Genomic DNA, 27,754 nt, shown 5'->3' with positions numbered 1-27,754 from the left:
ACACTACCATTTATGGTACCACATCTAAGACAGTAAACGAGCATGTTCTCTCCAATTCTCTCTCCTCTGATCTTGAGCACGTAGTACAATGGGGAAAGGAGTGGCTGGTTACTTTTAATGCATCTAAAACCAAGCTTCTCTCTTTACATCATCAACATTCTAATCCACATTTGTCATCAATTGAAATGAATGGCTCTCGTCTTCAGGAGGCCTCAAGTTTTGACAAGCTTCTGGGCTTGACCATTACTCCTGATCTTAAATGGAACACGTATATCAAATCTGTTGCCAAGGCCGCTGGAAAAATGGTGGGATCTTTCTATCGATCCAGTAGATATCTCACTGCTGATGCTATTCTCTATCTATATAAGAGCCAGGTACGTCCAAGGATGGAATACTGTTGCCACATCTGGGCAGGAGCTGCTAGAAAGGACTTGTCCTGCCTTGATAGAGTTCAAAATAGACTTCGTAGCCTCGTAGGAGATGTCCTTTTCTCCTCCTTGCAACCTCTATCTCACAGAAGAGATGTTGCGAGTTTGTCTCTAATGTATCGTTATTTTCATGGAAAGTGTTCAACTGAGCTTCAATCTATGGTCCCCCCTCGCCAAACTTTCACAAGAAACACTCGTCTAGCTGTAAACACTATCAATAATTTCCCCCACTCTTTATCTGTGCCTAAACCTAAACGTAGATTCCATGAACAAAGCTTCTTTCTTAGAACTGCACGCCTGTGGAATTGTCTTCCGTTTTCCTGCTTTCTGGCTGACTACAATATGGTTTTGTTCAAGTCTAAAGTAAATAAGTTCTTGATGAGCCGTTCCATATAAGTTATTAAATTTACCAAATTTTCATTACTAATGATTACTATATTGACCAACTTCTACTGTACACTCTTTAACCCTTATCCTTGAGTGGCCTCTGGGCCTTGATAATGTGGTGATGTCTTTGTAAAAAAAAAAAAACAAAAAAAAAACAAATGAACACATATCTAAAGAAATGGCAGAAACACTAGAGGATAACCTCCAGTCTGTAGTGGAATGGGGACAAAAATAGATGGTCACATTACATGCTTCCAAGACTAAACTTGTTTCCTTAAATAAATACAAGAAACCTTCTCTGCCACCAATAGCAATGACCACTGACCCTTTATCTGAAAGTACATCTTTTAAACTCCTATGCCTAACGCTCACGGGAAGCATGATATGAAAAAATTACATTGAGTGTATTGCCAGGACTGCTGCGAAAATGGTAGGTTCTCTCTACCGTGCTAGAAAGCTATTACCGCCCGAAAGTATCCTGTACCTCTATAAGGCCACCATTCGCCCATGTATGGAGTATTGTTGTCATATTTGGGCTGGTGCATCTTCTACTAGTCTCTCCCTCCTAGAAAAAGTTCAAAAGAGAATCACCAATCTGATAGGTCCTGAACTGTAATCTAAGCTTCAGCCTCTGTCCCATCGACGAAATGTTGCATCCCTCTGTCTGCTCTACAAGTATTTTAACAGCGAATGCACTGACGAACTGCAAGCACTTGTGCACCCTCGACGTAAATACCCCCGACAAACCCGACAAGCAGCTAAATCCCACCTCTTCACAGTAGAGATCCCTAGATGTAAGAGAGCCTTCTACTCCAGTAGTTTCTTCCCCAGAACAGCTAGACTTTGGAATTCCCTTCCGGGTTCCTGTCCCTCAACTGTACTGACATTCAGAAGTTCAAGTGTCTTGCTGCCCAACTCCCTACACAGTACCCCTGATGCTTATGTCCTTGATAGTAGCCCCCTACAACAAAGTGGCAATGTGCCTTGTTTGGGGTGAAAATATAATAAAAAAATTTTTTAGAAGGGTATCTGAAATTATAACAGTACTTAAAAGAAATATAAATTATTAGGAATAATAGTGAGATAATAAATGTGAGGAGATGAATTATAAGGGATATAATATAAACTGGTTTTTATAGGCGTGTGTGATGGTGGGGGGAGTAAAATGAAAACAAAGCGAAGTCATTATCCTGTTTGAATATTATAAAAACAAACAATGGTAAAACTATAAAAAAAAATCGTGTAAAAAAAAAAATATTTAAAAAAAATGAACGTAATGCAATACGAACGGTCCCGCAGTGCCCGTGTGTTAGAAAAATCCAAAAAAAGTTTGAAGGGGGGGGGGGGGGGCTCGAACTTGAATCATTGAGGCGGAAGCGCCAAAAAAAAGTGATGAATTAACTAAAAAGTGAATTAGGTCAAATATCAATTCTGCAGTGAAGTTTAGTTTCAGTAGTCGCATCACACTCGAATTCTAAATGAATTTATTTTTGTTTTCTCGAATTCTAAATGAATTTATTTATTTTAATTTTAATGTAAGTGTAATGAAAGTGAATTCATGATATCGTTTCGTTGTAATCTTTGTGTAAAAATAAATGTTGAGTTGAAAGTACTAATTAATAAAGGTCATAGTTAGATTTCACGGTTAGCGTCGTTAAAACCGGAAGTAAAATCCAGTTAGTCTCGCAGATTGCACTAACAAAAAAAAAAGCAAAAAGAAAACAATAATAGTAATTGCGTTTTCGCGATTTTTTGTTAAATTTTTTTTTATTTCTATTTTATTATGGAAAAAACAGAAAGCATAAATCAGGGAAAAAAGATTAAAAAAAAAAAAAAAAAAAAAAACGGCATAAGTAACCTTGTACGATTCCAAACCGGCGTGTTTCCTTGTAGTGTTCCTTGTGAACGCATCCGTTGCGGTGTAAATGGAGAGAGGGGAAAGGAGGAATCTAATAGAGAGAAAATTTGTTGCAACTTCCATTGAATCTAATGTAAGTGATTTTGGCAATGGACTCTCACCGGAAAAAATATAGGAATGTATAATTGTCGAGGAAGTGTAAAGGTAATAGGCCTATAGCAAACCTCAGATAATGTGCTACATTCTGTACGCATTACATTTGCATGTCATGTCATGATTTTTAATCCTATTAAGGTCAAAGTTGGAGGGGAAAAAATGAGTTCATTTTATTTATATAGAGAAGAGAAGATTATGAAGGATTATGTGTTTTTAATATACTATTACTATGGTTTCACATGCATGAAACCATGATAATTGGATATTTTCTCTTGTTCAGAGATCATTTGTTTAAATTATGCAGGCTCACTCTTCAATTCTCATGACTGAAATCAGCCATGTCCAAATTTCACTCTTGTCTTTTTTTTATTTTTTATTTTTTATTACATTTTCACCCCAAACAAGGCATATTGCCACTTTGGTGTAAGGGGCTACTATCACGGTCAGCAACTACTGGGGCACTATGTAGGGATTTGGGCAGCAAGATGTCGGTTCACGTTGCACTTGAACTTCTGCATGTCAGTACAGTTAGGGAAGCAAGATCCTGGAATGGAATTCCAGAGTCTAGCGGTTCTGGGGAAGAAACTACTGGAGTAGAAAGATCTTTTACATCTAGGGATCTCTACTGTGTGGGGGTGGGATTTAGCTGCCTGTCGAGAGTGTCTGCGTCGTGGGGGTACAAGTGTCTGCAGTTCGTCAGAGCATTCACCATTAAAATACTTGTAAAACAAGCAGAGGGATGCAACGTTTCGTCGATGGAACGGAGGCTGAAGCTTAGATGCCAGTTCAGGGCCTATCAGATTGGCGACTCTTTTTTTTAACCTTGTTATAGGAGCGAGAGACTAGTAGTAGACGCACCAGCCCAGATGTGACAACAATACTCCATACATGGGCGAATGGTGGCCTTATAGAGGTACAGGATACTTTCAGGTGTCAGTAGTTTTCTAGCACGGTAGAGAGAGCCTACCTTTTTTGCAGCGGCCCTGGCAATGTTTTCAATATAATTGTTCCAGCTCATGTTTCCTGTGAACGTTAGGCCAAGCAGTTTGAAAGATGTACTCACAGACAGGGATTCACTGGCCATTGCTATTGGTGGCAGAGAAGGTTTCTTGTAGTTATTGAAGGAAACCAGTTTAGTCTTGGCAGCATTGAATGTGAACAACCATTTTTGTCCCCATTCCACTACGGATTGGAGGTCATCCTCTAGTGTTTCTGCCATTTCCTTGGATATGTGTTCCTTTGTTTTTCCCTCATATCTGTTATAGAGAGTGGTGTCATCGGCAAATATACCCATCTCCGAAACAATTTTATCAGGGAGGTCGTTTATGAATATCAGGAATAATAGAGGTCCAAGGATAGACCCCTGAGGTACTCCCGCATTTATGTCGTATTGTTTGGATGTACGACCGTCGAGGACAACTTTGATTTTTCTATTACTTAAGAAGGATTTAATTACATTATGAATTCTTCCAGTGATTCCATATGATCTAATTTTCCTTAGAAGACCATCGTGCCATACCCTGTCAAAAGCCTTAGATATATCAAGGGCCACCGCTCTACCCTCCCCTGTTTTATCCAATGAACGGTATATACGTTCAGAGACTACAGTTAAGATATCTGCTGTTGAACGGGCTTGCCTGAATCCATATTGTTTGTCAGTCAGGAGTTTAGCAGCTGTTAGGTGCTGGACTAGGGCTTGATTAACTAAGGACTCAAATATTTTGGCGAAAAGCGGGAGGAGGCTAATGGGGCGATAATTTAGTGGGTCAGTTCTTTCACCAGAATTCTTGAAGACTGGTACCACAGAGGCGGTTTTCCAGCAGTCAGGAAAACAAGATTCGTTAAGGCATTTATTGTAAAGTTTGGACAGAACTGGAGCAACCTCGGCAGAGCATTTTTTTAATAGCACAGCCGGGATGAGATCTGGTCCACACGCTTTTGAGGTGTCTAGGTTTTTTATAATAGCATGTACCTGAGAAGGGGTGATTTTCAATATAAGACATTCATTTTTCTGTAATAACCCATTCACAAAGACAAAGTTTCCACATGATCATATCAGCACAATCAATTAATCTTTAGGGTAAACTCTATACTGGGAAAGTGTAATGTTCTCAGCAAATCGTCTGACCTTATGTGCTGCACTGGTTTTGGTCAGTGTCCAGTGTGGTACATACAGCACCTAGCCTTTTTGAATGGTTACCCATCTGATACTGGCCAGGTTCATTGTTGCTTAACTTTGGTGATCTGGCAAAACCGATGTGTCAATGCCATATATACCCGTCGTTGACTGGGTTCAAAAACAGACTACAGAAAATGGACTCTGATTTATGAAAGTATGATAGGTTATGAAAAGGAAGGGGTGTAAAGAGATAGCTTCAAATTTGGGGGTATAAAAACCAAAGCAAAATATGATGAAAGTAAAAACAAAATAGATAAACCCCATAATTTATTATACCATACCTGTTCACACTGAAATACTTATCACAATATTCTGTGGATTTATATTAAAAAAAACTTGTTAAACTTTGTGACATATTTACATTCTATGGAGGTCAAGGTGCAAACAAACACCTCATAATTTTATTATACCATATTTCTTCAAACTGAAACATAATTATCAAAGTATACTTACGCAGATAGATATGAAAAGTCTTTATTAAAGTTTGTGCTTATTTCCATTCTATGGAGGCCAGGCGCGAACGCAGACCCCACAATTTTATTATACCATCCCTATTTAAGTTAAAACATACTTATAAAAGTATTCTTATGTACATCTATATCCAAAACACTTGTAAACGTTTTTTATTTTTAATTTTTTAATTTTTTATTTCCATACTTTGTGAACCAGGCGCGAACGCAGACCCCACAATTTTAATGAATCATCATTATGCCAGATCAAACATACCCATTCTTGTGTCTCGATACATCTTCTATCATTATATGTGATCAGTTTTCTATAATAGTCAACCATATACGAGCCTATTCGTGACCAGACACACACACACACACAGACATTCAGCTTTATATTATAGAAGATATAAGTAACAATTAAACTATATTCCAAAGTCCAATGTTTTAGTTATCTTACCAATCATTTTTTTCCAAATTAAAAAATATTGATAGATTTTACTGATCTGCTTTGTTCACAGGGAACAACTAATATTTGTACGTCAATTCTTCCATGGACTCATAAGCAAAAAAAAAAAAAATACAAACTTCTCAAAGAGAAAAATGCATAATGATGTAATAGGTAAAATTCAGAAAGAACAAAAACAACTAGAACAACACTGAAAATAATTATTCTTGGTTTGATTATTTTCAATCAGTTAACAAGTTCCATTCAGAAAAGAACACATGTTGATATTTTTTAAATGAAAAGAACCAAAGCAACTTCAATTGAAAATATAATTCGAAAATAATAGCAAATTCAATTGAAGCTGTACTTGACAATCTGAAAACTAACTAGAATTTGTTCTGTTTAATTGCGATAGTGTGACCATACAGTTAGAATTCATGCCTTTTAATCCCGCTTTGCAGTACCTGTAAGACGTCTCCAAAAACCAAACCTTAAAAGTGAAATTAGGTACAATGAAAATGTATAGAGACAAGTGCCACCAAGACATACCGCATCATCAATATCAACCATACAATGCCTGTATGATCTGAGTCAAATGGAAAGTGTTAGGACAGTGAACAAAGTATGTCTAGAAGGAATGGTGGAAGAGTACAGAAAAAGAGGTAAATCACAAATAAGACTACATGATAATGTATGTGCCTGGATATCCAGCTCAATCAGTTAGACAAAATAATGAGAGGAGGAAATCTTGTAGAAAGTTAGTAAATAATAAATTGCATTCTGCAGTAAGTGGTGAAAAAGTTATTTAACAAATAAAAAATAATCAAGGATATAAAGTCAGTAAAATAAATATGACTAAGTAGGTTAAAAAAAGGGTTATGAATTAAAGATAGATACTGAAAATATTATTTCCCTGTGAGGATATTTCGATCGATTATTTTATAATGATCGAAGTTATGATTATGTAAATAACACAGATTACTAGAAAAGCAACCGAAATAAAATTAGCAATTAATTTGATCTGGGCAGATTGATAACTCTCAAAATAATTATTCTTGCATAGATTATTTTTAATTAGTTAACAAGTTCTACTCAGAAAAGAAATATTTTGACAATTTTTAAATTAAATTTATTTTCATGTTAATAAATCAAGTCGTCTACTTATTCCAATAAATTTCATGTTCTTTAGTCCTTACATTCTATGAGTGATGTTTCTGACAAAGGAAGAAGAATTGCTGTTTTCTGGAGCAAAATCTAGCCGTATTACACTTTGCATTTGGTAGTTTTTTATTGTGAAATATTTTTTTTTATAAAGCTCCATACATCAAGTGACTTCATGTCTTGTTTCAAGAGATTTCCATGAATAAATATAAATAGAATAATAAATAAATGAATTAAGCTAGGAGACAAGAAATTAATTTGTTTTAATATACATATCTCCTTACCTGTGGTCATCCAGTTCATTTATCTGTTTTTTCACATCTGATGTCAGTCTGTCACTCCGGATACTTCTATTCATGAAGCCACCAATGATTCCCATTCCGGGCTGCCTTTTTCCATGTTTCTCCAGAACTTTACTCATAACATTGGCATGGATTTTACTCAGACCAATTCCAGAATCAACCGTATCATAATCTTCAGAGGGTAATGGAGTGGGTGGCTGTCTTCGCCAGCCTTTAGGAGGCCTTAAAAAAATCGGTTGTTCATATTTAATTTGTTTATAAAGAGTAAGGAAAAAGAAAAAAATACTATGGATGAAATGCAAAAGTCAAATCAATTTGGTGACCCCCCCCCCCCCCAAAAAAAAAAAAGCAAAGACTGGCTAGTCAGAAGTAAATCTTGATCTGTCAGCTTAAATGCGATTTGGGTCCAACTTTTTTTAAATCTCAAAAAATAATTTTATATATTAGAATAAAAACAAAACAAATTCATCAATTTATTACTAAAATCTTTATGTATTCAATTTATTCATTTAAACTTTGGTTCAATATAAAAAACAGATGATAAAGTAAAAAAAAATTAGCCAATCAATAAGGATTTCAAATTCTTATGAAGCAGTAGTTTATTTAACTCAGCAAAGAAAAAGTTTTTTTTTTGTGTGTGTGTGTGTATATATATAGTGTTTCCTTTTCAGATTAAATATGTTTTTAACTCTTTTTCAAAGTGTTTTTTAATATGTTTTATTAACTGTTTGCTCCTAATATATATATATATATATATATATATATATATATATATATATATGGTTTGGCTTTTTAGACATGTATGGCTAGGTTTCCTTCCTCTTATCTATTTGCCTTTCTGGTACCTAACGTGCTTAAGCTTTTATGCATTTTTATTCTCACAGCATTTATATGTTAGTTAACATGTCGCAGAATGGATCTTGTAATCCTAAACTTACTTATTAATAGTTTATATTTTTTATTTTATTTAATTTATCTATTTTTCTTTTCATATATTAGTAAAAATAGTAACCATATTATTTTACATTTTTTTTATTGAGGAAGTGGTATTATCCACTGGAAAGCCATGTATTTAACAGCTGTCCTTTGTCAGTCGAATTATGTAGGTGCTAAATCTGCGATAGGTTAAAGTTAATATTTTTTTCCTTCCGGGAATTTAAACTGCATTCTTTAATTTTATTTTTGCATTTTTTTATTCAAAGCTTCTTTAGACTAATATATATATATATATATATATATATATACACACACACACACACACACAAAAAAAAAACACCCCATAATTTTATTATACCATATTTCTTCAAACTGAAACATAATTATCAAAGTATACTTACGCAGATAGATATGAAAAGTCTTTAATAAAGTCTGTGCTTATTTCCATTCTATGGAGGCCAGGCGTGAATGCAGACCCCACAATTTTATTATACCTTCCATCTTTTAGTTAAAACATACTTATCAAAGTATTATTATGTACATCTATAGCAAAAACACTTGTAAACGTTTTTTTTAAATTTTTTATTTCTATACTTTGTGGACCAGGCACGTACGCAGACCCCATAATTTTAATGAATCATCATTATGCCAGATCAAACATACCCATTCCTGTGTCTCGATACAGCTTCTATCATTATATGTGATCAGTTTTCTATAATAGTCAACCATATACGAGCCTATTCGTGACTAGACACACACACAGACGTTCAGCTTTATATTATAGAAGATATATATATATATATATATATATATATATATATTGCAATTATGAGGGAAAGACATGTTTTGATATTCGTTATTAAAAAAAAGGAGAGTCAGCTGACATTCACAAATTTATTTTATTTATAAAAGCAAAATGGAAAAAAGAAAATATGTTTAAAATAAAATGTGCTAACAGGGCAAAAACAAATTGGGGAGACACTATATATTTAAAATAAACCTATGTATGATCTACAAAATAATCTATAAATGATCTATAAAATAAAGCTATATATATATATATATATATATATATATATAAACTGAGAAAAATTAAGATGGCTACCTAAATAAACATGCGATATTAATTGTTTTCTCTTTGACATTATATGATCATGCCAATTTCTTTCAAAGTAAAATTTCTGGGATTTATTCTGATGAGTATGCATAAAGAAAAATTCAATATTGACATAAAAATAATGATTGTTTTTTTGTAACAAAAAAGGTCTGTAAAATGTACCAAAGTTTTGATATGCTGAAAGAACTGATTGAATATATATATATATATATATATATATATATATATATATATATATATATATATAAGGGTTGGATAATGATGATAGCAAGATAAACTACACAGTATCATATAATATGATGATGAAGGAAAGAAGAAGTATAAAAATAAAAATAGGTATAAAAATAAAGATAAGAATAAAATTATAAATGATAAAGAAGCATATAATAGTAAAAATGTAACCAAGAATAAGAGAAATTGGCACAAAAAGCAAGTCTGGTTTAATCCTCCTTTCTGTGAACGTATACAAAATAATATCTCTAAAGAATTTTACAAAATAATTGATAAAAAAACTGTCCCCCCAGATAATAGATTGAGTAAAATAATTAATAAGAACACTGTAAAATATTAATTCTCAACTGCTGCCAATCTAAGTAAAACTATAATAAGGTCAAATAATGGTAAAATTAACAAAATAGTGAATAATAATAGGATTGAATCAGATAAATTAAATATTGAGAAAAACTGTATCCGTAGAATACCTAACAAATGTCCATTGGAGGGCACTGCTTAATTTCTGAAATGGTAAACAAATGTGAAGTTATGGTGAATAATAGTAAAAAGATATACCTAGGGGGAACTGGATATAATTTTAAGGGAAGATACTGAAACCATATTGCATCATTTAACATTGGACCAGAAAAGGAACCAAATTGGAATGAGGATAAGGATAGAAATAATGATAAGAAAAAAAATATTAAAAATATGAAGAGAAACACAACTGCATTAGGTGATTGGATTAGGGAACTATGTAAGAATAACATAGAATTTGAATTAAAATGGTCAATAGTATATAAAGCTAGAAAATATAAATAGTAAATCCAAAAGATGTAATCTATGTTTACTTGAGCTGTCTACATAGAAATAAATTCCTATTGTCACACCTAACACCTGATTAAAATAATATGATTAAATAAAAAAAAAAGGAATAAGTTGAGAGTGAAATGTAAGAGAATGTTAAATTTAATACAAAGATTTTAAAATGGTGCAATAAATAAATTAATAAGTCATTAACATATAAAAAATAAACTAATTATAACCTAAATAAGAGAACTAGAATTAAATTTAAATTTAATAATTGTTATTGGGAATAAACTAATACCTGAGAAATTTCAATAGCACACACACAAAAAAAAAAGGATCAAACATTAAGTAAACAAACAATATTGCAACAGATTATGAGATTATGATGAATTAAAATAAATTTAATCAGAATATAAGTTTGAAGCAAACTAAGTGAGAAAGTGAACCTGGACTGATATAAAGAGAATAATATTAGAACTACAAGTTTAAAATTAAGCAAAGGAAATAAATACAAAAGTCAAAATATTAAAGTAAGAATACATAGGAATTTTGTTAAAAGTATAAATCAATAAATATGGATAAAATCGAGTTATGTCCCTTACATTGTAAAGATATACTGAATGATATGAAATAGTAAATATTAAAAAATAAAATGTTCATATTAAGATAGATTTAACATTTAAATTATTTACATAAGCAATATAGGATGAAGATAAATTTTAGTTAATATTATTTAAATAAACCTTTTAATTATAGTTTTGGATCTCCAGACAAAAGGAGAGTGGACCTGTAAATTCACCCTTATCCATTTGTTCGTCTGTCCACACTTTTCTCAATAAGTACGTCTCGGAATTTTTTGAAATTTTGCACAAACATTAAACATGATGAGTAAAAAAGTAACAGAACGGATTTTCTGGGAAACTCTGGTTGTCTCCCTAGGGGTGCCTTTCGGGTTAAAATGGCTAAAATTGACACTTTTGTGCTTATTAAAAAAATTTGATGCCTTGGATTTTTATAAAACTTTTGGAAAAGTTGTAACTGATTTCTATATAATTTTATTTGTCTATACTTTGCGATAACTCAGGGTTCTTTTAGGGCTAATAAAAACACTCCATTTTTGGGACTATTTTACTATATTGGTCCAAAACTTTCTGTGTATATCTATTTAGCAGTTTTGCATGGTGCTGAACTCAAATTTATATATGTTAAGGCCTAAAACCGCAGCATTTGTTCGTTTGCACCAGGATCTTGACTTTTGGAGCTAAATGGGAGGGGGGGGGCAATTCTGAACCTAGTCATTTTTTTATGCCTCGTTCACTGTGCACTCACGGGGAACCATGCATACTTCATTTGTTTCTTAAGAAATAATAAATGAACAAATATATTGAAATTAAATGTAAATATAAATAAAACTTTAATAAGAACTGAGGCAAATTGAGCTAAGAATAGTTGGACATACGAGGGGTGTGCAATAAGTAATGCCCCTGACCCACTTCCCATAGCAGTAGAGCAACGAAACTTGGCACAGTTATTAGTCTTTCTCTACATAGAAACTACCCATAGTTATGATGCATTTCTCCCATCATTTGATGCAACTCTGGAGACCGTTTTTGTAGAACATCCCAGGTAGAACATCAACCACGACGTGACTTCAGAAATCAAGGCTGCATCATCTGGGAAACACTTGCACTTTCCTTTCAAAAACAACTTCATGGCTGGGAAGAGGTGAAAGTCAGAGGGTGCAAGGTCAGGAGAGTAGGGAGGATGGAGAAGGATTTCATAACCACACGCCCGTGCTTCTGATCTGGTGACATGCGAGTTCTGGACCAGAGCGTTGTCCTGCTGATCTTGCCCCGCCTCTTGATTTTGATAGCTTCCCTTAATTTCCTCAAAAGTGAAGCATAATAGGCTCCTGTAATTGTGTGCCCTTTGCCAGGAAATCTGTCATCACTACTCCGTCCTGGTCCCAGAAGACTGTGAGCATAACCTTGCAAGCAGAGGGCTACACCCTTGCCTTCTTTGGAAGTGGTGAGTCCAAGTGCTTCCACTGCATTGACTGGGCTTTGGTCTCTGGATCATAGTGATGGACTCAGGTTTCATCCTGTGTAATTAGTCTTTCGAAAAACTTTGACTCATCTTCTTGGCACATCTCCAAATTCATCCTCGAGCACTTGACACATTCTCGCTTCTGGAATGGTGTGAGCAACCTGGGAATCCATCTGGCAGACACCTTATGCATATGCAAATGGTCATGAATGGTAGTTTCCACAGAAATCCGACTGTGAAATGAACCTACTTCATCTCGACAAGGGACGCGGTCATCCAACCAGCTAATAACCCCAAACCGATGTTTCACAAGTAGGAGTTTTAACTAGAAAGGATGATGCCATCCAGCAATGCTAACCAAGCGAGTAACTTAAGATAGGATTTTCAGAATGTGAGAGATTATATATAATAATTTCCACAGTCAAACAACGTCACGGCCCACAAGAGCCATGACAGTCAACGAACCGGAAGTCCAAGACTCGAGTTTCGCCCTCATTTGGGCTCATTAGTTAGACATTTGGCGATGAGCTCAAATGAGAGCAAAACTTTAGTCTTGGACTTTTGGTTCGTTGACTGCCATGGCTCTTGTGGGCTGCGACATTGTTTGGTTTTGGAATTTATTATATATATGGGGCTTTAAAATGATACCAAATTTGTGAATTTTTATTCTGTCTGTCGAAAGTTTTTAGCGGACATACAAACACACACACACACTCACACACATTTTTCCTTTTATCTATTATATATATATATATATATATATATATATATATATATATATATAAATAACAATTTTCCTAGATTCCAAAGTCCAAATGTTTATTCACCTTACCAATCAGTTTTTTTTTTCTAAACAAAAACTTTGGCACATTTACTGATATTGAGGAACAACCGATATTTATATGTCAATACAAGATATTTCTTCCATAGACTCATCAGAAAAACTAGAAAATTCTTGAAAAAAAAAAAAAATGAATAGCAATGTAACAAATAAAAAAAAAAACCTCATCGAATTCATCTCCAGTTGTGAGTTTTTGTAATCTTTATTGTGGGTTCAAATCTTGAAGAAAAGCTAATAAAAAATAATAAAAATAGAATGCTATAAGATTTAATTTTGATTACATTCTACAAAAAAAAATTATATAAAATATCTTAGTCAATTTCTAAATAATAATTATTAAATAAGGTATATAAATAAGTCATAATGTAGGGTGTCATTTTCAAGTTATAAAAGTATGAAACTAATTATTTTGAATGAATATTTACTCTGATTTTATTTTTATCACCATAAAAAAACAAACTTAACATCATATAAATTATCAAACAAACATTCTAACGTCTTTACTTTAATGCCACGAGATTGTTTTCAAAGATAAAACTACTATTAAAAGAGTGAAAGATTAAATAAATATAATTTCTCATTACAAAAATAGTTAAACAATGTAATTAAATATATGTTGTACTATGTTATTCATATGATCCAATTATCATGCCTATACTATTGGAATTAATTTATAATGTTGCGATGAAATTTACTCTCTTTTATTAAAAATATTTCAAAAACTATTTTACAGCCCGCATATTCAAAATTTAAGAGCATTGTGTGCAAATAATTATAACAAATTAATTATAACAAATTTCTATTGTACACTCTTTAACCCTTATCCTCGAATGGCCTCAAGAACTTGATAAGTGGTGATGCCTATGTAAAAAAAAAAAAAAAAAGAAAGTCCAAATATAATGGCAATATTTCTGCTAAAAACCAAAGTTGATTACCTCCCTTTCATTTCCCTATGTGGACTAAAGGCATGTCCATAATACTTCTAAGGCATGTAGTCCTGATTTCATCCTTGCTATACTAAGAATAGCATGAAGGGGTTCTAATGATAATTAAGCTGAACTAACCCCTGTACTATCCAACAACAAATGCTTTGCTGAATCTTGCTCTCTAATAACTGGAAAATTGTCTTTGTGGTACAGTGTACAAGAATTCTGGTGAAAGAACTTACCCACTTGATTATCACCCTATCAGTTTCCTACCCTTTTTTGCTATGTTGAATAGTATTCTGGGCAATGCCGGAGTTACAACATGCATATGAAGCTGGGTGCACATACGCAAATATTGTTGACAATTCTTCAAACCAAGAAATGGCATCAGAAATGGAAAAATGTACAAAAGACTTGGAACTCAACATTCTTCACCTGACCAAATTTTCGAAGATGTAAATAATCACTTGGAATGTGGCTTTGATTGACAATTTGGAGATGTGTTGGTAAAAAAATGGAATTCGGAAAAAGACAGAGAGAAGAAAAAAGACAGCGGAGGAAGTCAACCTTCGCCACTAGTTGTCAACAAGTCACTTGGCACTTAACATCTCTCTCTCTCTTCCTCCCTCTATAACATACTGGTAAAGTATTGTTGAGAGAATAAAATTGTCACTTTTTTATATAACCAAAATTGACAGTGTTTGTTATATACATTCATTGAACATTTTGGCACACGATTGATGAATTAAATAGGCAACACTACAACATAACGTAACAGCTAAAATTTTTGAGTCATTAATCAATCAAGCACTAATCCACCACCTCACAAAAAATAATCTTCTGTCTGACCGACAGTATAGATTTAGGTAATACCGTTCTACTGTAGATATTTTAACGGTCATCTCTGACCACATATCCCATGCACTAGATAAGGCAGTAGAAGCCAGGACTGTAGCCCTTCATATTTCCAAAACCTTTGAGAAAGTCTAGCATAAAGGGCTTCTAATGAAAATTACTATATTAGTGGATATATGGTAATATAATTAGATCCTTCTTGAACAAGAGGAAGATCCGAGTTGTCCTTGATAGATGTACATCCAAACAACATGATATTAATGTGAGAGTGCCTCAGAGGTTCATCCTTGGATCTTTATTATTCGTGATATTCATAAACAATCTTCCTGATAACATTGTGTCAGAGATAAATATATTTACCAAAGATACAACGCTCTATAATAAGTATGAGGAAAAAACTAATGCAAACATATTTAAGGCAATGGGAGAATCGTTAGAAAATGCCCTCCAGTCCATAGTGGAATGGATCAGTAAATGGATAGTAACATTTAATGCTACTAAGACTAAGCTTCTTTCTTTTAACAATTGCAAGAAACCTTCTCAACCAGCGATAACCATGACTAAAAACACTCTGCCTGCAAGAAACTTTTCCTTTAAACTTCTTGACTTAACATTCACAGGCTACATGAACTGGAACAAATACATTGAGGACATTGCAAAGGCTGCTGCAAAGTTGGAGTTTATCTATTAGAAAATTACTCACATCTGAGAGTATTCTCTACCTCTACAAAGCCACCATTTGCTCATGCACAGAGTATTCTTGGTACATCTGGGTTGGTATATCTATCACTAGTCTCACCCTATTTGACAGGGTCCAAATCCCAAAAAAGAGTCTCCAATCTAATCTTTGACCCCTGCCCCATTGCTGCAATGTTTCATCTTTGTGCCTGTTTTACAAATATTTTAATGGAATTTGCTTTGATGAACTCATATTTGTAACCCCTTTAACATACATATCCCAAACAAACCCGTTTAGCAACAAAATCACACCCCTTCACTGTAGAGGTTCCTAGATGCCAGAAAGCGTTCTACTCTAATAGCTTCTTCCCTCGAATAGCTAGATTTTGGAATTCTTTCTCTGTTGCCTGACTACAGTACTGATATGCAGAAGTTTACATGTAATGTAAACCAACATCTCACTCGTCTCCCTTAAACAGGGTTCCAAATAGCAGCCCCATTATGCCCAAGTGGCAATATGCCTTGTTTGGAGTGAACATGACTAAAAACAGATTAACTTACAGTCCAGCAGCTGAAATCACTCCCTCAGTTGCGTCTTCTTCGGGGATTTTATCTAATGTCATGAGAGTATCTCCTACAGGAGGTTCATCAAAAAAGACATCATCCACAAGACTAACTGTATCATCAGTTGGTAGGGCCTGGAATAAAACAGTACATTACTTGATCATAAAAAAAATATACGCATAAACAAAACTAGATATGAATGTGAAAAAAAAGCTAAAAAATGGATGAAATACATCAGAAACTTCAACAGAAACACCCAGCATTAGTCAACAAAAAAAAAAAAAAAAACAATTCTCCACGACAATGCATGACCGCACATTGCTAAACTGACCCTGCAGAAGTTGAACGAATTGGGCTACAAAACTCTGCCTTATCTGCCATACTCTCCAAATCTCTCACCTACCGACTATCACTTTTTCAAGCATCTCAACAACTTTCTGTGTAAGAAATGCTTCAAATATCTTAATATATCAAAAATGCTTTCAGCAACTTCATTGCCACCAGAACGCAGGACTTTTTACATTACTGGCATAAATACACTTCATTTGCATTGGCAAAAGTGCGTTGATTCTGATGGTGCTTATTTCAGTAAAAAAATGTTTGTTTGACCCGAGATATGTTCATCTGAATTTAAAAGTTAAAAACCACCAGAACTTTCTTGTCAATCTTATACACACACACACACACACACACACACACACACACACATATATATATATGTATATATAATGAAGAAGAAATGGAACATAATCGGATGTTAAATCAAGTAAAATACAAATAAAATAAAAGGGGGAAATTGAACAAAAAAAAGGGGAGGAGTTATATATTATAAATATACAATTGGGTAAAATAAATAATCCGATTAAAAGAATCACAAAATATAATAAAACCCAAAACACTTTTCGTCAGACTACTTTTCAAGGATAAATGTCTGAAAGAAGGAAAAGAAACTATTTTTATTTTTTTTTGTAGAAATACTATTACTAGTATGTGACGTCCATTTATAGAAAACCTACTTTTACTGGACTTTGCCTTAGTTGGGATTCTTTTGCACCAAGAAACAGGAAACTCAATATTATTAGAAACTTAATTCATCGGGCACTTGCCATTTGCTCTCCTTCTTATATCGATTCTGAAATCGATAATATTAAAAGGATTTTCATTACAAATGGATATCTGCCTCCATTGGTCAAAAAAGTTATCAATAAGAAAATAGAATTCTTTTCTGAGCTACTTAAATATGGTCCATCTAGATTTCCGGTATACCTCAAGTTACCTTGGATTGGACCTGAACGCCAATGTATTTCCTCTCTTGTGGCTTCTAACTGGTGCTTTATCCCTCCATATTGCTTTTTCTATGAAATGTGTCTTTCCATCTTTTTGCAAGGACGTCTTGCCTATCTTGAAGTCAAGCAATATTGTTTAAAATTTCAATGTCGGTGTGGTGCCATCTATATACGTAAGACGACACAGCGTCTTCAGGTTAGAATCACCCAGCATGTACCCCATTCCATCCGGGACCATCAGCCTACTTCTAGGGTTTCCCAATTAGTAGAATCAGCTGTTGGACAACATTTAGTAGATAAAAAGGACTGTAATTCTACATTCTCTCTGGAGTGTTTTTCTGTTTTGTACAGAGGACGCACTAAGTTCCACCTGTCTGTCCTCGAGGTGTTTGCTATCAGTTTTAGCCCCACCCCCTATTTTCTACAAACAGAGAAACCTTCAGTTACAGTTGAAACTATTTAGGGGGACATATTCTATTTAAGTCTTTTTTTTGTTGTTGTTGTTGTTTTCATTCCTATCTCTTTCACATACTAGTATTAGTATTTTTTTTTTTTTTTTTTTTAAATTATATTTTCACCCCAAACAAGGCATATTGCCAATTTGTTGTAGGGGGCTACTATCAGGGACATGGGCATCAAGGGTACTGTGTAGGGAGTTGGGCAGCAAGATGTCGGTTCACGTTGCACTTGAACTTCTGCATGTCATTACAGTTGGGGAAGCAGGGACCTGGCAGGGAATTCCAAAGTTTAGCTATCCTGGGGAAGAACCTACTGGAGTAGAAGGCTCTATTACATCTAGGGATCTCTACTGTGAAGGGGTGGGATTTAGCTGCTTGTCTGGTTTCTACAAAAAAAATATAAATAAAAAATAATTTCTTTTCCTTCTTTCAGACATTTATCCTTGAAAAGTGATCTGATGGAAAGCGTTTTGGGTTTTATTATATTTTGTGATTCTTTTAATCGACTTATTTATTTTACCCAATTGTATATTTATAATATATAATTTTTTTGATTTTTTTCTTTTTTTTTCCACTCTTTTTATTTTATTCATATTTTAGTTGATTTAACATCCGATTATGATCCATTTCTTTTTCATTATATTAAAATTTTGCCATTCCAATAAAGATATATATATATCTTAGTCTTGGAAGCTTTTTTAACCTTGAAAACTATATCCAAAACGTGTTTTTAAATTTAATTTTTAGTCCTTTGTTGGAAAATTATTTTGTAAGTCATTTAATTTCCTGCAATTGCTGAATCAACATTGCTTTCTCAAATTCACAATAGTCCAAAGTTTTTGGGGATCATCAGTTGTTTACCACAAAACACTGTTTTGAAGATTTAAAAACAAAACCGTATATTAAATCATGCATGAGGTATTTATGTCAAAGGAGCATAAATGCTATGAGTTCATCAGAACACATTTCATTAAAGCACAGGGATGCGACATTGCAGTGATGGAACAGGGATTTGTGTACAGCCTAGCATCCATATCGCTTGATCAATCATCACCAAACTTGGTCAAGTACTGATCATGGTCTAACATAGAATTGATTTAGGGATATCTAGGTCAAGGATCAAGATCACAAAAAAAATGAAATTCACACTTTTGGCAATAACTTTGGTTCTGTTCATTATAGAAATACAATTTTTCCAAATTGGAGTTAGCTGAGATAAGATTTTGACCATTTTCCCATTGTCAGAAAAATGTGTGCCGTCTCACAATTGACTCATGTTTTTAAATATTTTTCATTAGAGATTAAAAAATATCTTAATTCTCTTGAAAATCGTTTACCTGTGAAGTGCCAATACTAACTTCATCATCTCCATAAAAACTTGCAGGTGCATAACTTCGACTTTGAATTCCTGGCTGGAAGCGAGCTTTTCTTCTTGGTGCCTACAAAATAAAAGTAAGCATAATTCTATCAATACAAATAACAACATCAGCAGAGATTTAGAAATAAATGCATAATTTAAACTGTTACAGAAATAAAATTTGAGAGATTTATTGTTAATTTTACAATTAGCATTACACACTATCTGTATCTACCATACGTTAATCCCCCCCCCCGTTTTTTTTTTAACAAAATTCTTTTTTTTAAATAGAATTCTGAAAGCTAAATTTAATTATGGTATTGTTGGATCATTTCATTATTAATTGAATCAAATTGTTATAACACTAAAACTAACTTTGTTAAGGCATGTTTATTTATAAAATTATTGAATGCAAATATTTTCCAAAACATTCAGTACATAATGATTTGCTAAGAATTTAATAGTTAGAAACTGCTTTCTATTCAACACTTTAAATACTCCCTAATTACTTTCAAATTTAAAAGGGTGTTCTGGGGTAGTTGATACGCCTATATTCATAATATGGTCCGGTCTGGGACTACGTAAGCCAGACATTTCTGCCCTCAAGGAAAGAGTACACTCGCAGTTTAACCACTCATAGTGAACACCAGGACTCTTTCACCTTAATATTGTGACCCCTAACCAGGACCACAACAAAGGGTCATATAGTAATTTGTTCTTTCTTTTCAACCATTAACAAAAGATTAAAATGGCTGACTTTTTTTTACAAAGAAATTGAAAGGTATTCTGGTGGATTTATTTATATATTTTTAATAGGAGTTTATAAGACTTTCATTTTATTTTACCTATTGCATTTTGTTTATTAAACTAAAAACTTTTATTAAAATTAAAAAAAAATTTGTTTATAATTTCATAAACATATTTCTTATAAAATATCAAATAAAATAAAAACTTTTATTTTTAAATTTTGTTATTAAAAGTGCAAATAAGGAGTAATTGTGTTATTTTTATCTGTATAATTTTGTTAATTTTTATTGTTTATGTCCTTTCTTATATTTTATTTTTTTTTACAAGGTAGTCACCACTTATCAAGGCCCGGAAGCCACTCGGGGATAAGGGTTATTGTGTGTACAGTATGTTAGTTTTGGAGATCTGATAAAGTGTCTTACTTAAGGAGGCGGTTCATCAGGAATTTGTTCACATTGGACTTGAAGACATCCAGGTTGTAGTCAAGTGGGAAACAGGCAACCGGAACAGAGTTCCACAGGTGTGCACTTTTAAGAAAGAAGCTTTGTTCATGGAATCTACGTTTTGATTTTGGCACAGATAAAGAGTGAGGAAAATTTTTGACAGTGGTTTCAGCTAGACGGGTGTTTTTCGTGAAAGATTGGCGAGGGGGGACCAGAGATTGGAGTTTAGGCGAGCACCTGCCATGGTAGTAACGTTTGAACTCCAATCTCTGGTCCCCCCTCGCCAATCTTTCATGAAAAACACCCGTCTAGCTGAAACCACTGTCAAAAATTTTCCCCACTCTTTATCTGTGCCAAAATCAAAACGTAGATTCCATGAACAAAGCTTCTTTCTTAGAAGTGCACGCCTGTGGAACTCTGTTCCGGTTGCCTGTTTCCCACCTGACTACAACCTGGATGTCTTCAAGTCCAATGTGAACAACAATAAATCGCTTCACAATAGAAATATTGAAGAACAATAAATGTGAAGGAACTGATTTTCTTTCTCACTGTCTCCAGTAGCACTATACCGGAAGTACGTTAGCTGACTATAACCTAGGATTTCTACCCGGCCGACGGAAGGACAATATGCTACCCCATGGATTAAATAAAGGGTTCCATTCAAAATTCCATGCAAATTCCCAGGTAGGAAGATTCTTGACTTTGAAAGAAAGATTCCAACATTCAACAAGATAAACTTGAAGAAGGTCGCAGGTTACATCAGCCGAAATGTTGTGAAAATAACAACCAAGATAAGAACAATAGTCTTTTTTTTTTAAATTGCATTTTCACTACATACAAGGCACAGTGCCACTTAAATGTAGGAAGCTACTATCTGTGGCATAATTTGCAGGGATATTATGTAGGGAGTTGAGCAGCAAGATGTCTGTTTACATTACAGTTGAATAATTCAAATAATACATGTAATTACGTTAATGTAAGCAATACACACAAAGTTGTCTTGTAATTTTATTATTATAGATGAGGTTTATATATTTTTTAAACACTAAACTACAGAAATAATCTCCTTAGTATAATGGATACCTTGTGTCTGTATGTAACCAAAACATATGTAAAAAGAACATTTTGTTATTTAACACTACACATTTTGGTTAAAAACACGCAGATACAAAATCTCTATTATAACAAGAAATTATTTTTAATGCCACCCATAGTTTCAGAGACACGTTACCACAAAAAAACGTTATAAAAGGTCTCCAAGAGGATTCTCATATTACATATCACGTAGAGACATTTTAACCTCAAAAATAGAATTTTATAAGAGAATGTTGTCCGATGTTTTTGCTAAAACATAAATTTGGTTTGACTGTGATGCGCTACAAAATATTTGTGAAGAATGGTCAAGATATTCTAAACAAATCTTAGCCATAACTTTTCACTTGGGAAACAATTGCATCAAATAATTTTACCCTTATCCTTGAGTGGTCTCTGGGCCTTGATAAGTGGTTATGTCAATGAAAAAAAAAAAAAAAAAAAAAGAAGAAGAAAAGTGTTTTTATTATAAATGTTGCTGGAATGGTCAAGTGGACTGATACACATGGTTCCAGCACGCTCACAAGACTTGCCAGAACATTGCTGTATACAGTTTGGAATTGCCTTGAGGACTCGGACATATGGCTGCAAAGATGCAAAGTTGTTTTCAAAGATTAATTAAAATCATCCATCTAAAATACAGGTATAAGGTGCCGTCAATAAGTTTCCAGACTTTTTTTGTATGGGCATTAAAATTGTCATAGACTCAATTCAATATGTTATTGCTATACATCTTATGAGATGACTGACCAATTTTTATGATTTCAGGTTCAAATGAATAGTTAGAGCAGGAATTGGAATACACATGACAAAAACCTGAGTGTCACAGCTGGTGAATTTCAAAAATGCAATCTCGACGTGAGGACACTTTAGAAGAACGATTCAATAAAATTCTGTTGTAAACCTATAAAAAATGCCACAGAAATGTATAGAATGTTTCAGACTGCTTTTGGACCATCTTGCATGAATTAAGCATCAGTTATGAGTATCATAAGGGATTCAATGAAGGCAGGGAGTCTGTGAAGGATGATGAGAGGTGTGGGAGGAGTAAGGAAGTCAGAACACGAGAGGTGATTGACCAAATAAAGAATTTCATGGATAAGGACCATCAATAGATGGTCGTTATATGTCTATAGAGATAATAAGTGCACAGTTTGATGTCAGTGTGGGAACTGTACACAAAATTATTCGCGAGGAACTGAAGATGCAGAAGATCTGCACAAAGTTTGTCCCAAGAGAACAGTCCCCAACTCCATCCTTGTCACAGGTTATTTGACCAAGATGAGCATCAAGACAGTTCCCCACCCCCTATATAATCCAGACATTGCTCCCTGTAACTTTTGGTTATTCTCTAAGCTCAGTAAAATTTTAGAGGCTGTCGTTATGAGATAATTAGGGAGATAAAAGAGACTGTGATGTTGGTCATTGACACACTTATACAAAAAGACTTCTATGGGGCCCTTTTTTTTTTTTTTTTTTACACAGTGATCACCACTTATCAAGGCTCGGAAGCCACTCAGGGATAAGGGTTATTGCAAGTACATTACGTTAGTGTGGAGATTTGATGAGATGAAGTGTTTACTTAAGGGAGCGGTTCATTAGGAATTTGTTAACATTGGACTTGAAGACATCCAAGTTGTAGTCCGGTGGGAAGCAGGCAGACGGAACAGAGTTCCACAGGCGTGCAGTTCTAATAAAGAAGCTTTGTTCATGGAATCCACGTTTTGATTTAGGCACAGATATAGAGTGGGGGAAATTTTTCACAGTGGATTCAGCTAGACGGGTGTTTTTCGTGAAAGATTGGCGAGGGGGGACCAGAGATTGGAGTTCAGACGAGCACCTGCCATGGAAATAATGATAAAACAAGGATAGACTCGCAACGTCTCTTCTGTGGGAGAGAGGTTGCAGGGTAGAGAAAAGGGCATCCCCCACTAAGCCACAAAGTCTATTTTGTACTCTGTCAAGGCAGGATAGGCTGTTTTTAGCAGCTCCTGCCCAGATATGGCAACAGTATTCCATCCTTGGACGTACTTGGCTTTTATATAGATAGAGAATTGCATCAGTAGTGAGATATCTTCTGGAGCGGTAGAAGGATCCCACCATCTTTCCAGCGACCTTGGCAACAGACTTGATGTACGTGTTCCATTTCAGATCAGGAGTAAAGGTCAAACCCAGAAGCTTGTCAAAACACGGGGCCTCACCCAGACGAGAGCCATCCATCACAATTGATGCCAGATGGGGATCAGAGCGTTGATGATGTAAGGATAGAAGTTTGGTTTTGGATGCATTAAAGGTAACCAGCCACATCTTCCCCCACTGAACCACACGCTCGAGATCAGAGGAGAGAGAATCAGAGAGAACTTTGTCATTTACAGCCTTTGATGTGTTGCCGTAGATGGTCGTGTCATCAGCATAGATGTCAACGAATGATTTAAGTATGTGTTTAGGGAGGTCATTGATGTAGATCAGAAAGAGAGTTGGGCCCAGGATTGACCCCTGAGGGACTCCAGCCTTCCAGAAGTTGTTGGAATGGTACAAAAAGTGCATTGTAGCCGAAGGAGATTACTTTGCAGGAACCTAGAGTTTCATGTGTGTACTATCAATAAATGTGGTCATATGAAAAAAGTCTGGAAACTTATTGAAAGAACCTCGTAACTTGCCTTCACCCCTTCCGTTGGCAGGAATAGTTCTACTTGGCTTATATCAAAGTCATGTATACAGGCCAGGAGTTTGACATAAAAAAAGTGTTCTGTAACTATGTTAAGTAAAGGAAGCTAAAAACTAAATTCTATACTTCCTCCAGAAACAAAAAAAAATAAATAAAAGCGAATGAATTATGTAAAATATTTTGAAAAAAAAAAGAAAAAAAAAAGAAAAGAAAGTTTCGCTTTCTATTTTATTAAACACTTTTAGTGGTGCATTCTGATTTTATCTAAATAAATAATTGCAGTCATCATATTCTGTAGTTCTGCCAACAAGGCTAAATGTAGTTTAGTGTTTTCGCAAGACACAATCTATTTAATTTCATGGATGGTACCTTGACAGGTACCGCCACTCCACCATGTCAGAATAGACTTAGGAGTATTGGTATATAAGTAACATGCCCTACAGCTCCCAAATGGGTATGTCATCACTTGATATTTTTTAAAGTTGTACACAGAATCATCTGGTGCTACCAGATTAGGCTGTCTGAAGAGACTGGCTACCTGATCAAAAATGCACCAAACATTGATGCTATTGTTATTATTTTCTTTTTACTTTGCAAACTCAATCATGTTCTGCAAAGCCAAAAACAAAAACAATTTTCTTTCAACAAAATAATAAAACCAAACCCCACAAATATTTGAAGCATAAAATCTTTTTTCCAAAATGACTGAATTCAGCATTAAATAAACTGAAAAAGGTTGATATGCTGTAAAGCAAATCAACCAAACACAGGACCATCTCTATAAGTGTATTCGATCGAATGTGTGAATGTGTCTCTTAATAACAAATAAGCCTGATTTGTTAAATTAAAAAAAAAAAACTTATTGCCGTATATACTTGTGTATAAGTCGACGTGCATTTTAAGACCAAAAATTGTATCATTTTAGGTATTACCTTTGTATAAGTCGACTGTAGATTCTAAACAAGTTTAATGGTCCGTCTCATAGCTCGTTCTTGCACAGATAATTTCCTTTTTAAAATTTTCTTTTTGTAAGACATATTATGAATTATTTCTTAGCATCCGCGAGCGATAATATGTGCATTTACGCAAGTGTGGTCTAATCAATTTTCATATACAGAACCAACCTGCTGCACACTTACATACAATAAACGCAAATGTTGCTAATCAGACATTCTGATTAATGACATGATGTAGATCCCAGATTCAGTTAATGTTTTTAGACATAATTTATGTCACGTACCATAACGCATACATTGCACGAGCTGTAATATACCATAAAAATATGCATTAAGTGTCATTAAATGGTTTCATTAAATAGTTGTCACTAACTTGCTAAAACTTGTTGAACTTAGGGGAGAACGACATATCATAAACACTACATTTCCTAACCTACTAGAAAACTGTTATATCATCACCAAATACATCATATCGAACTTAGGCCTATAGCCATGTCTAGAGAGTGAACATTGCGAGAGCTATTCCAATTATCATTAAGCCTCCCACTGAAAAAAATGTGCATGTGCTTACATGCTGGCAAACACACTGCAGTGGGGGTCGGAAGGAGTGCGATTAATTACTAGGATTACCGGTATATACCGAAGACAAAAAAAAAATGACGTTTTCTATGTTATGATTGAACACCGAGTCAAAAACATTACCTATGTATAAGTCGACCCCAAAAAATAACCTTAAAATCATCTCCCAGAAATTCGACTTATATACATGTATATATAGTAATTACTTAATAATTTATTTGCGTAGTATAATTGGTTAAAAAGATTGGTTTGGTTTTGGTCGTTTTCTTTTACAGCATATCAATTCTATTTCGGGTTATTTAATAAACTGTTTTATAGAGGAAAATTGTTGTTTTTGTTTTTTTGCAGAACATGATTGAGTTTTACAAAGGGGGGAAAAAACAATGAGATCAATGTTTGGTGTATTTTGGGTTAGGAAGCCAGTATCTTCAGACAGTCTGATCTGCTAAACACCAAAGAGTTAAAAAGAAAACTGTAATAAATTGCTTAAACTTTCAACATATTATTTAAAAAAATACACTTAACATAAAGGGAAATAGAAAAAGAATTGAAACAAAAATGAAAGTGAAAATACTTCTAGGCTAAACCAGGTAAGTACAACTATTTTTTTAAAATATTAAATCAATGAAGACCACACAGCTTTTAAGCAGACATATAAGTAAAGAATATATTCTTTTTGATGAAGGATTTAAACATTTAATTTTAGTTCAGAATGACTTATAATAAAAAATATATTACTTACAGTCAACATGCCCAAACCTTTCAATGTCAGCCTGAAAACAGAATCTTTTCGTACTCTTCGTGCAGGAGCCCCCCGTAAAGTCCTATAATATGTACTTGTGCTAGATAGTGGTGTCCGATGACCTGCAGTGACTCTGTAAGGGTCAATAATTTGTTGTGGACGACCAACATCAAGTTCATCGAGGTCACCTGTACGAGGGAGGTGGTCATCTTTGATTTTACCAATTGAACTACAGTATCGAAGGCGTCTGTTGTTCCAAAGTTCCTGTGTTTTCTCACTTTGTTCGCCAACGCCAAAAAAGTCTGCAATGCTAGATTTGACATATCTGAAAAAAAAAAAAAAAAGGAAAAATAAATGAACATTGAAAAGGATTTATCTTTTTAAAATTTTTTTATTTCATAATAATATGATCTCAAATAATAAATTCTTTGTGACTATGATAAGAATTATTTTATAACATCAACCCTATAATTCATCATTTTTTTTTTTTTTTACTAACGAGTTTCAATTTATGAGGCCGAAAGCCACTTAAGGATAAGGGATAGATCGTCAAATGAATTAATAAAAATATTATGAGAAAATGAAAATGATGAATGGCACAAACAAAATTTGATAACACATTTTTTGACATTGGATTTGATGAAGACCATGTTTTAGTCTACAAGGAAGCGGTTCTGTGGTATTGTTTTAAAGATACAAATTTCTTGAAAAAAAAAACCCCAAAAAACAAAAAGAACCTGTTGTTTTACATTCTTTTTCAACCAAAACAAGCATATTGCCATTTGAACATAAAGAGCTAATATTTGGGATCATATCTACAGGGGCACTATAAAAGGAGTTAAGCAGCAAGATGTCTGTTTACATTACATTTAAAACAAGTTAGTAGTAAAGGAAGCAGGATACAGGGAGGGGAATCCCAAAGTCTAGCAGTTCAAGGAAAGAAACTATTCAGCATCTGGGATCTCTACAGTATAGAGGTGAGATTTTACTGCTTGATGGACTAGTTGAGGATATTTACATCAAGGGGGCACAAGTGATAGGAGTTTGTCAGAGCACATTTCATTAAAGTACT

At 34.0% G+C, this 27,754-nt stretch overlaps 1 protein-coding gene across 1 annotated transcript in view; it reads right to left on the bottom strand.

Annotated features, from left to right (window-relative positions):
* The window catches only part of LOC145295902 (inactive rhomboid protein 1-like), a 131,993-nt gene that overhangs the window by 38,383 nt on the left and 65,856 nt on the right, over positions 1 to 27,754 (bottom strand). Inside the window, exons 3-6 of the mRNA XM_080141666.1 lie at positions 26,683 to 27,007; positions 19,436 to 19,537; positions 16,352 to 16,488; positions 7,351 to 7,590 (exon numbers count right to left, since the gene is read on the bottom strand). Of these exons, the coding sequence (XP_079997792.1) occupies positions 7,351 to 7,590; positions 16,352 to 16,488; positions 19,436 to 19,537; positions 26,683 to 27,007 (804 nt within the window). The remainder of the gene's footprint in view (positions 1 to 7,350; positions 7,591 to 16,351; positions 16,489 to 19,435; positions 19,538 to 26,682; positions 27,008 to 27,754) is intronic.

Source organism: Euprymna scolopes, chromosome 16, assembly GCF_053919585.1.
Source record: "Euprymna scolopes isolate OS-2025 chromosome 16, ASM5391958v1, whole genome shotgun sequence".
Lineage (NCBI taxonomy): Eukaryota > Metazoa > Mollusca > Cephalopoda > Sepiida > Sepiolidae > Euprymna > Euprymna scolopes.
The sequence above is the reverse complement of the archived record's forward strand: the minus strand, read 5'-3'. Positions and strand labels throughout refer to the sequence as shown.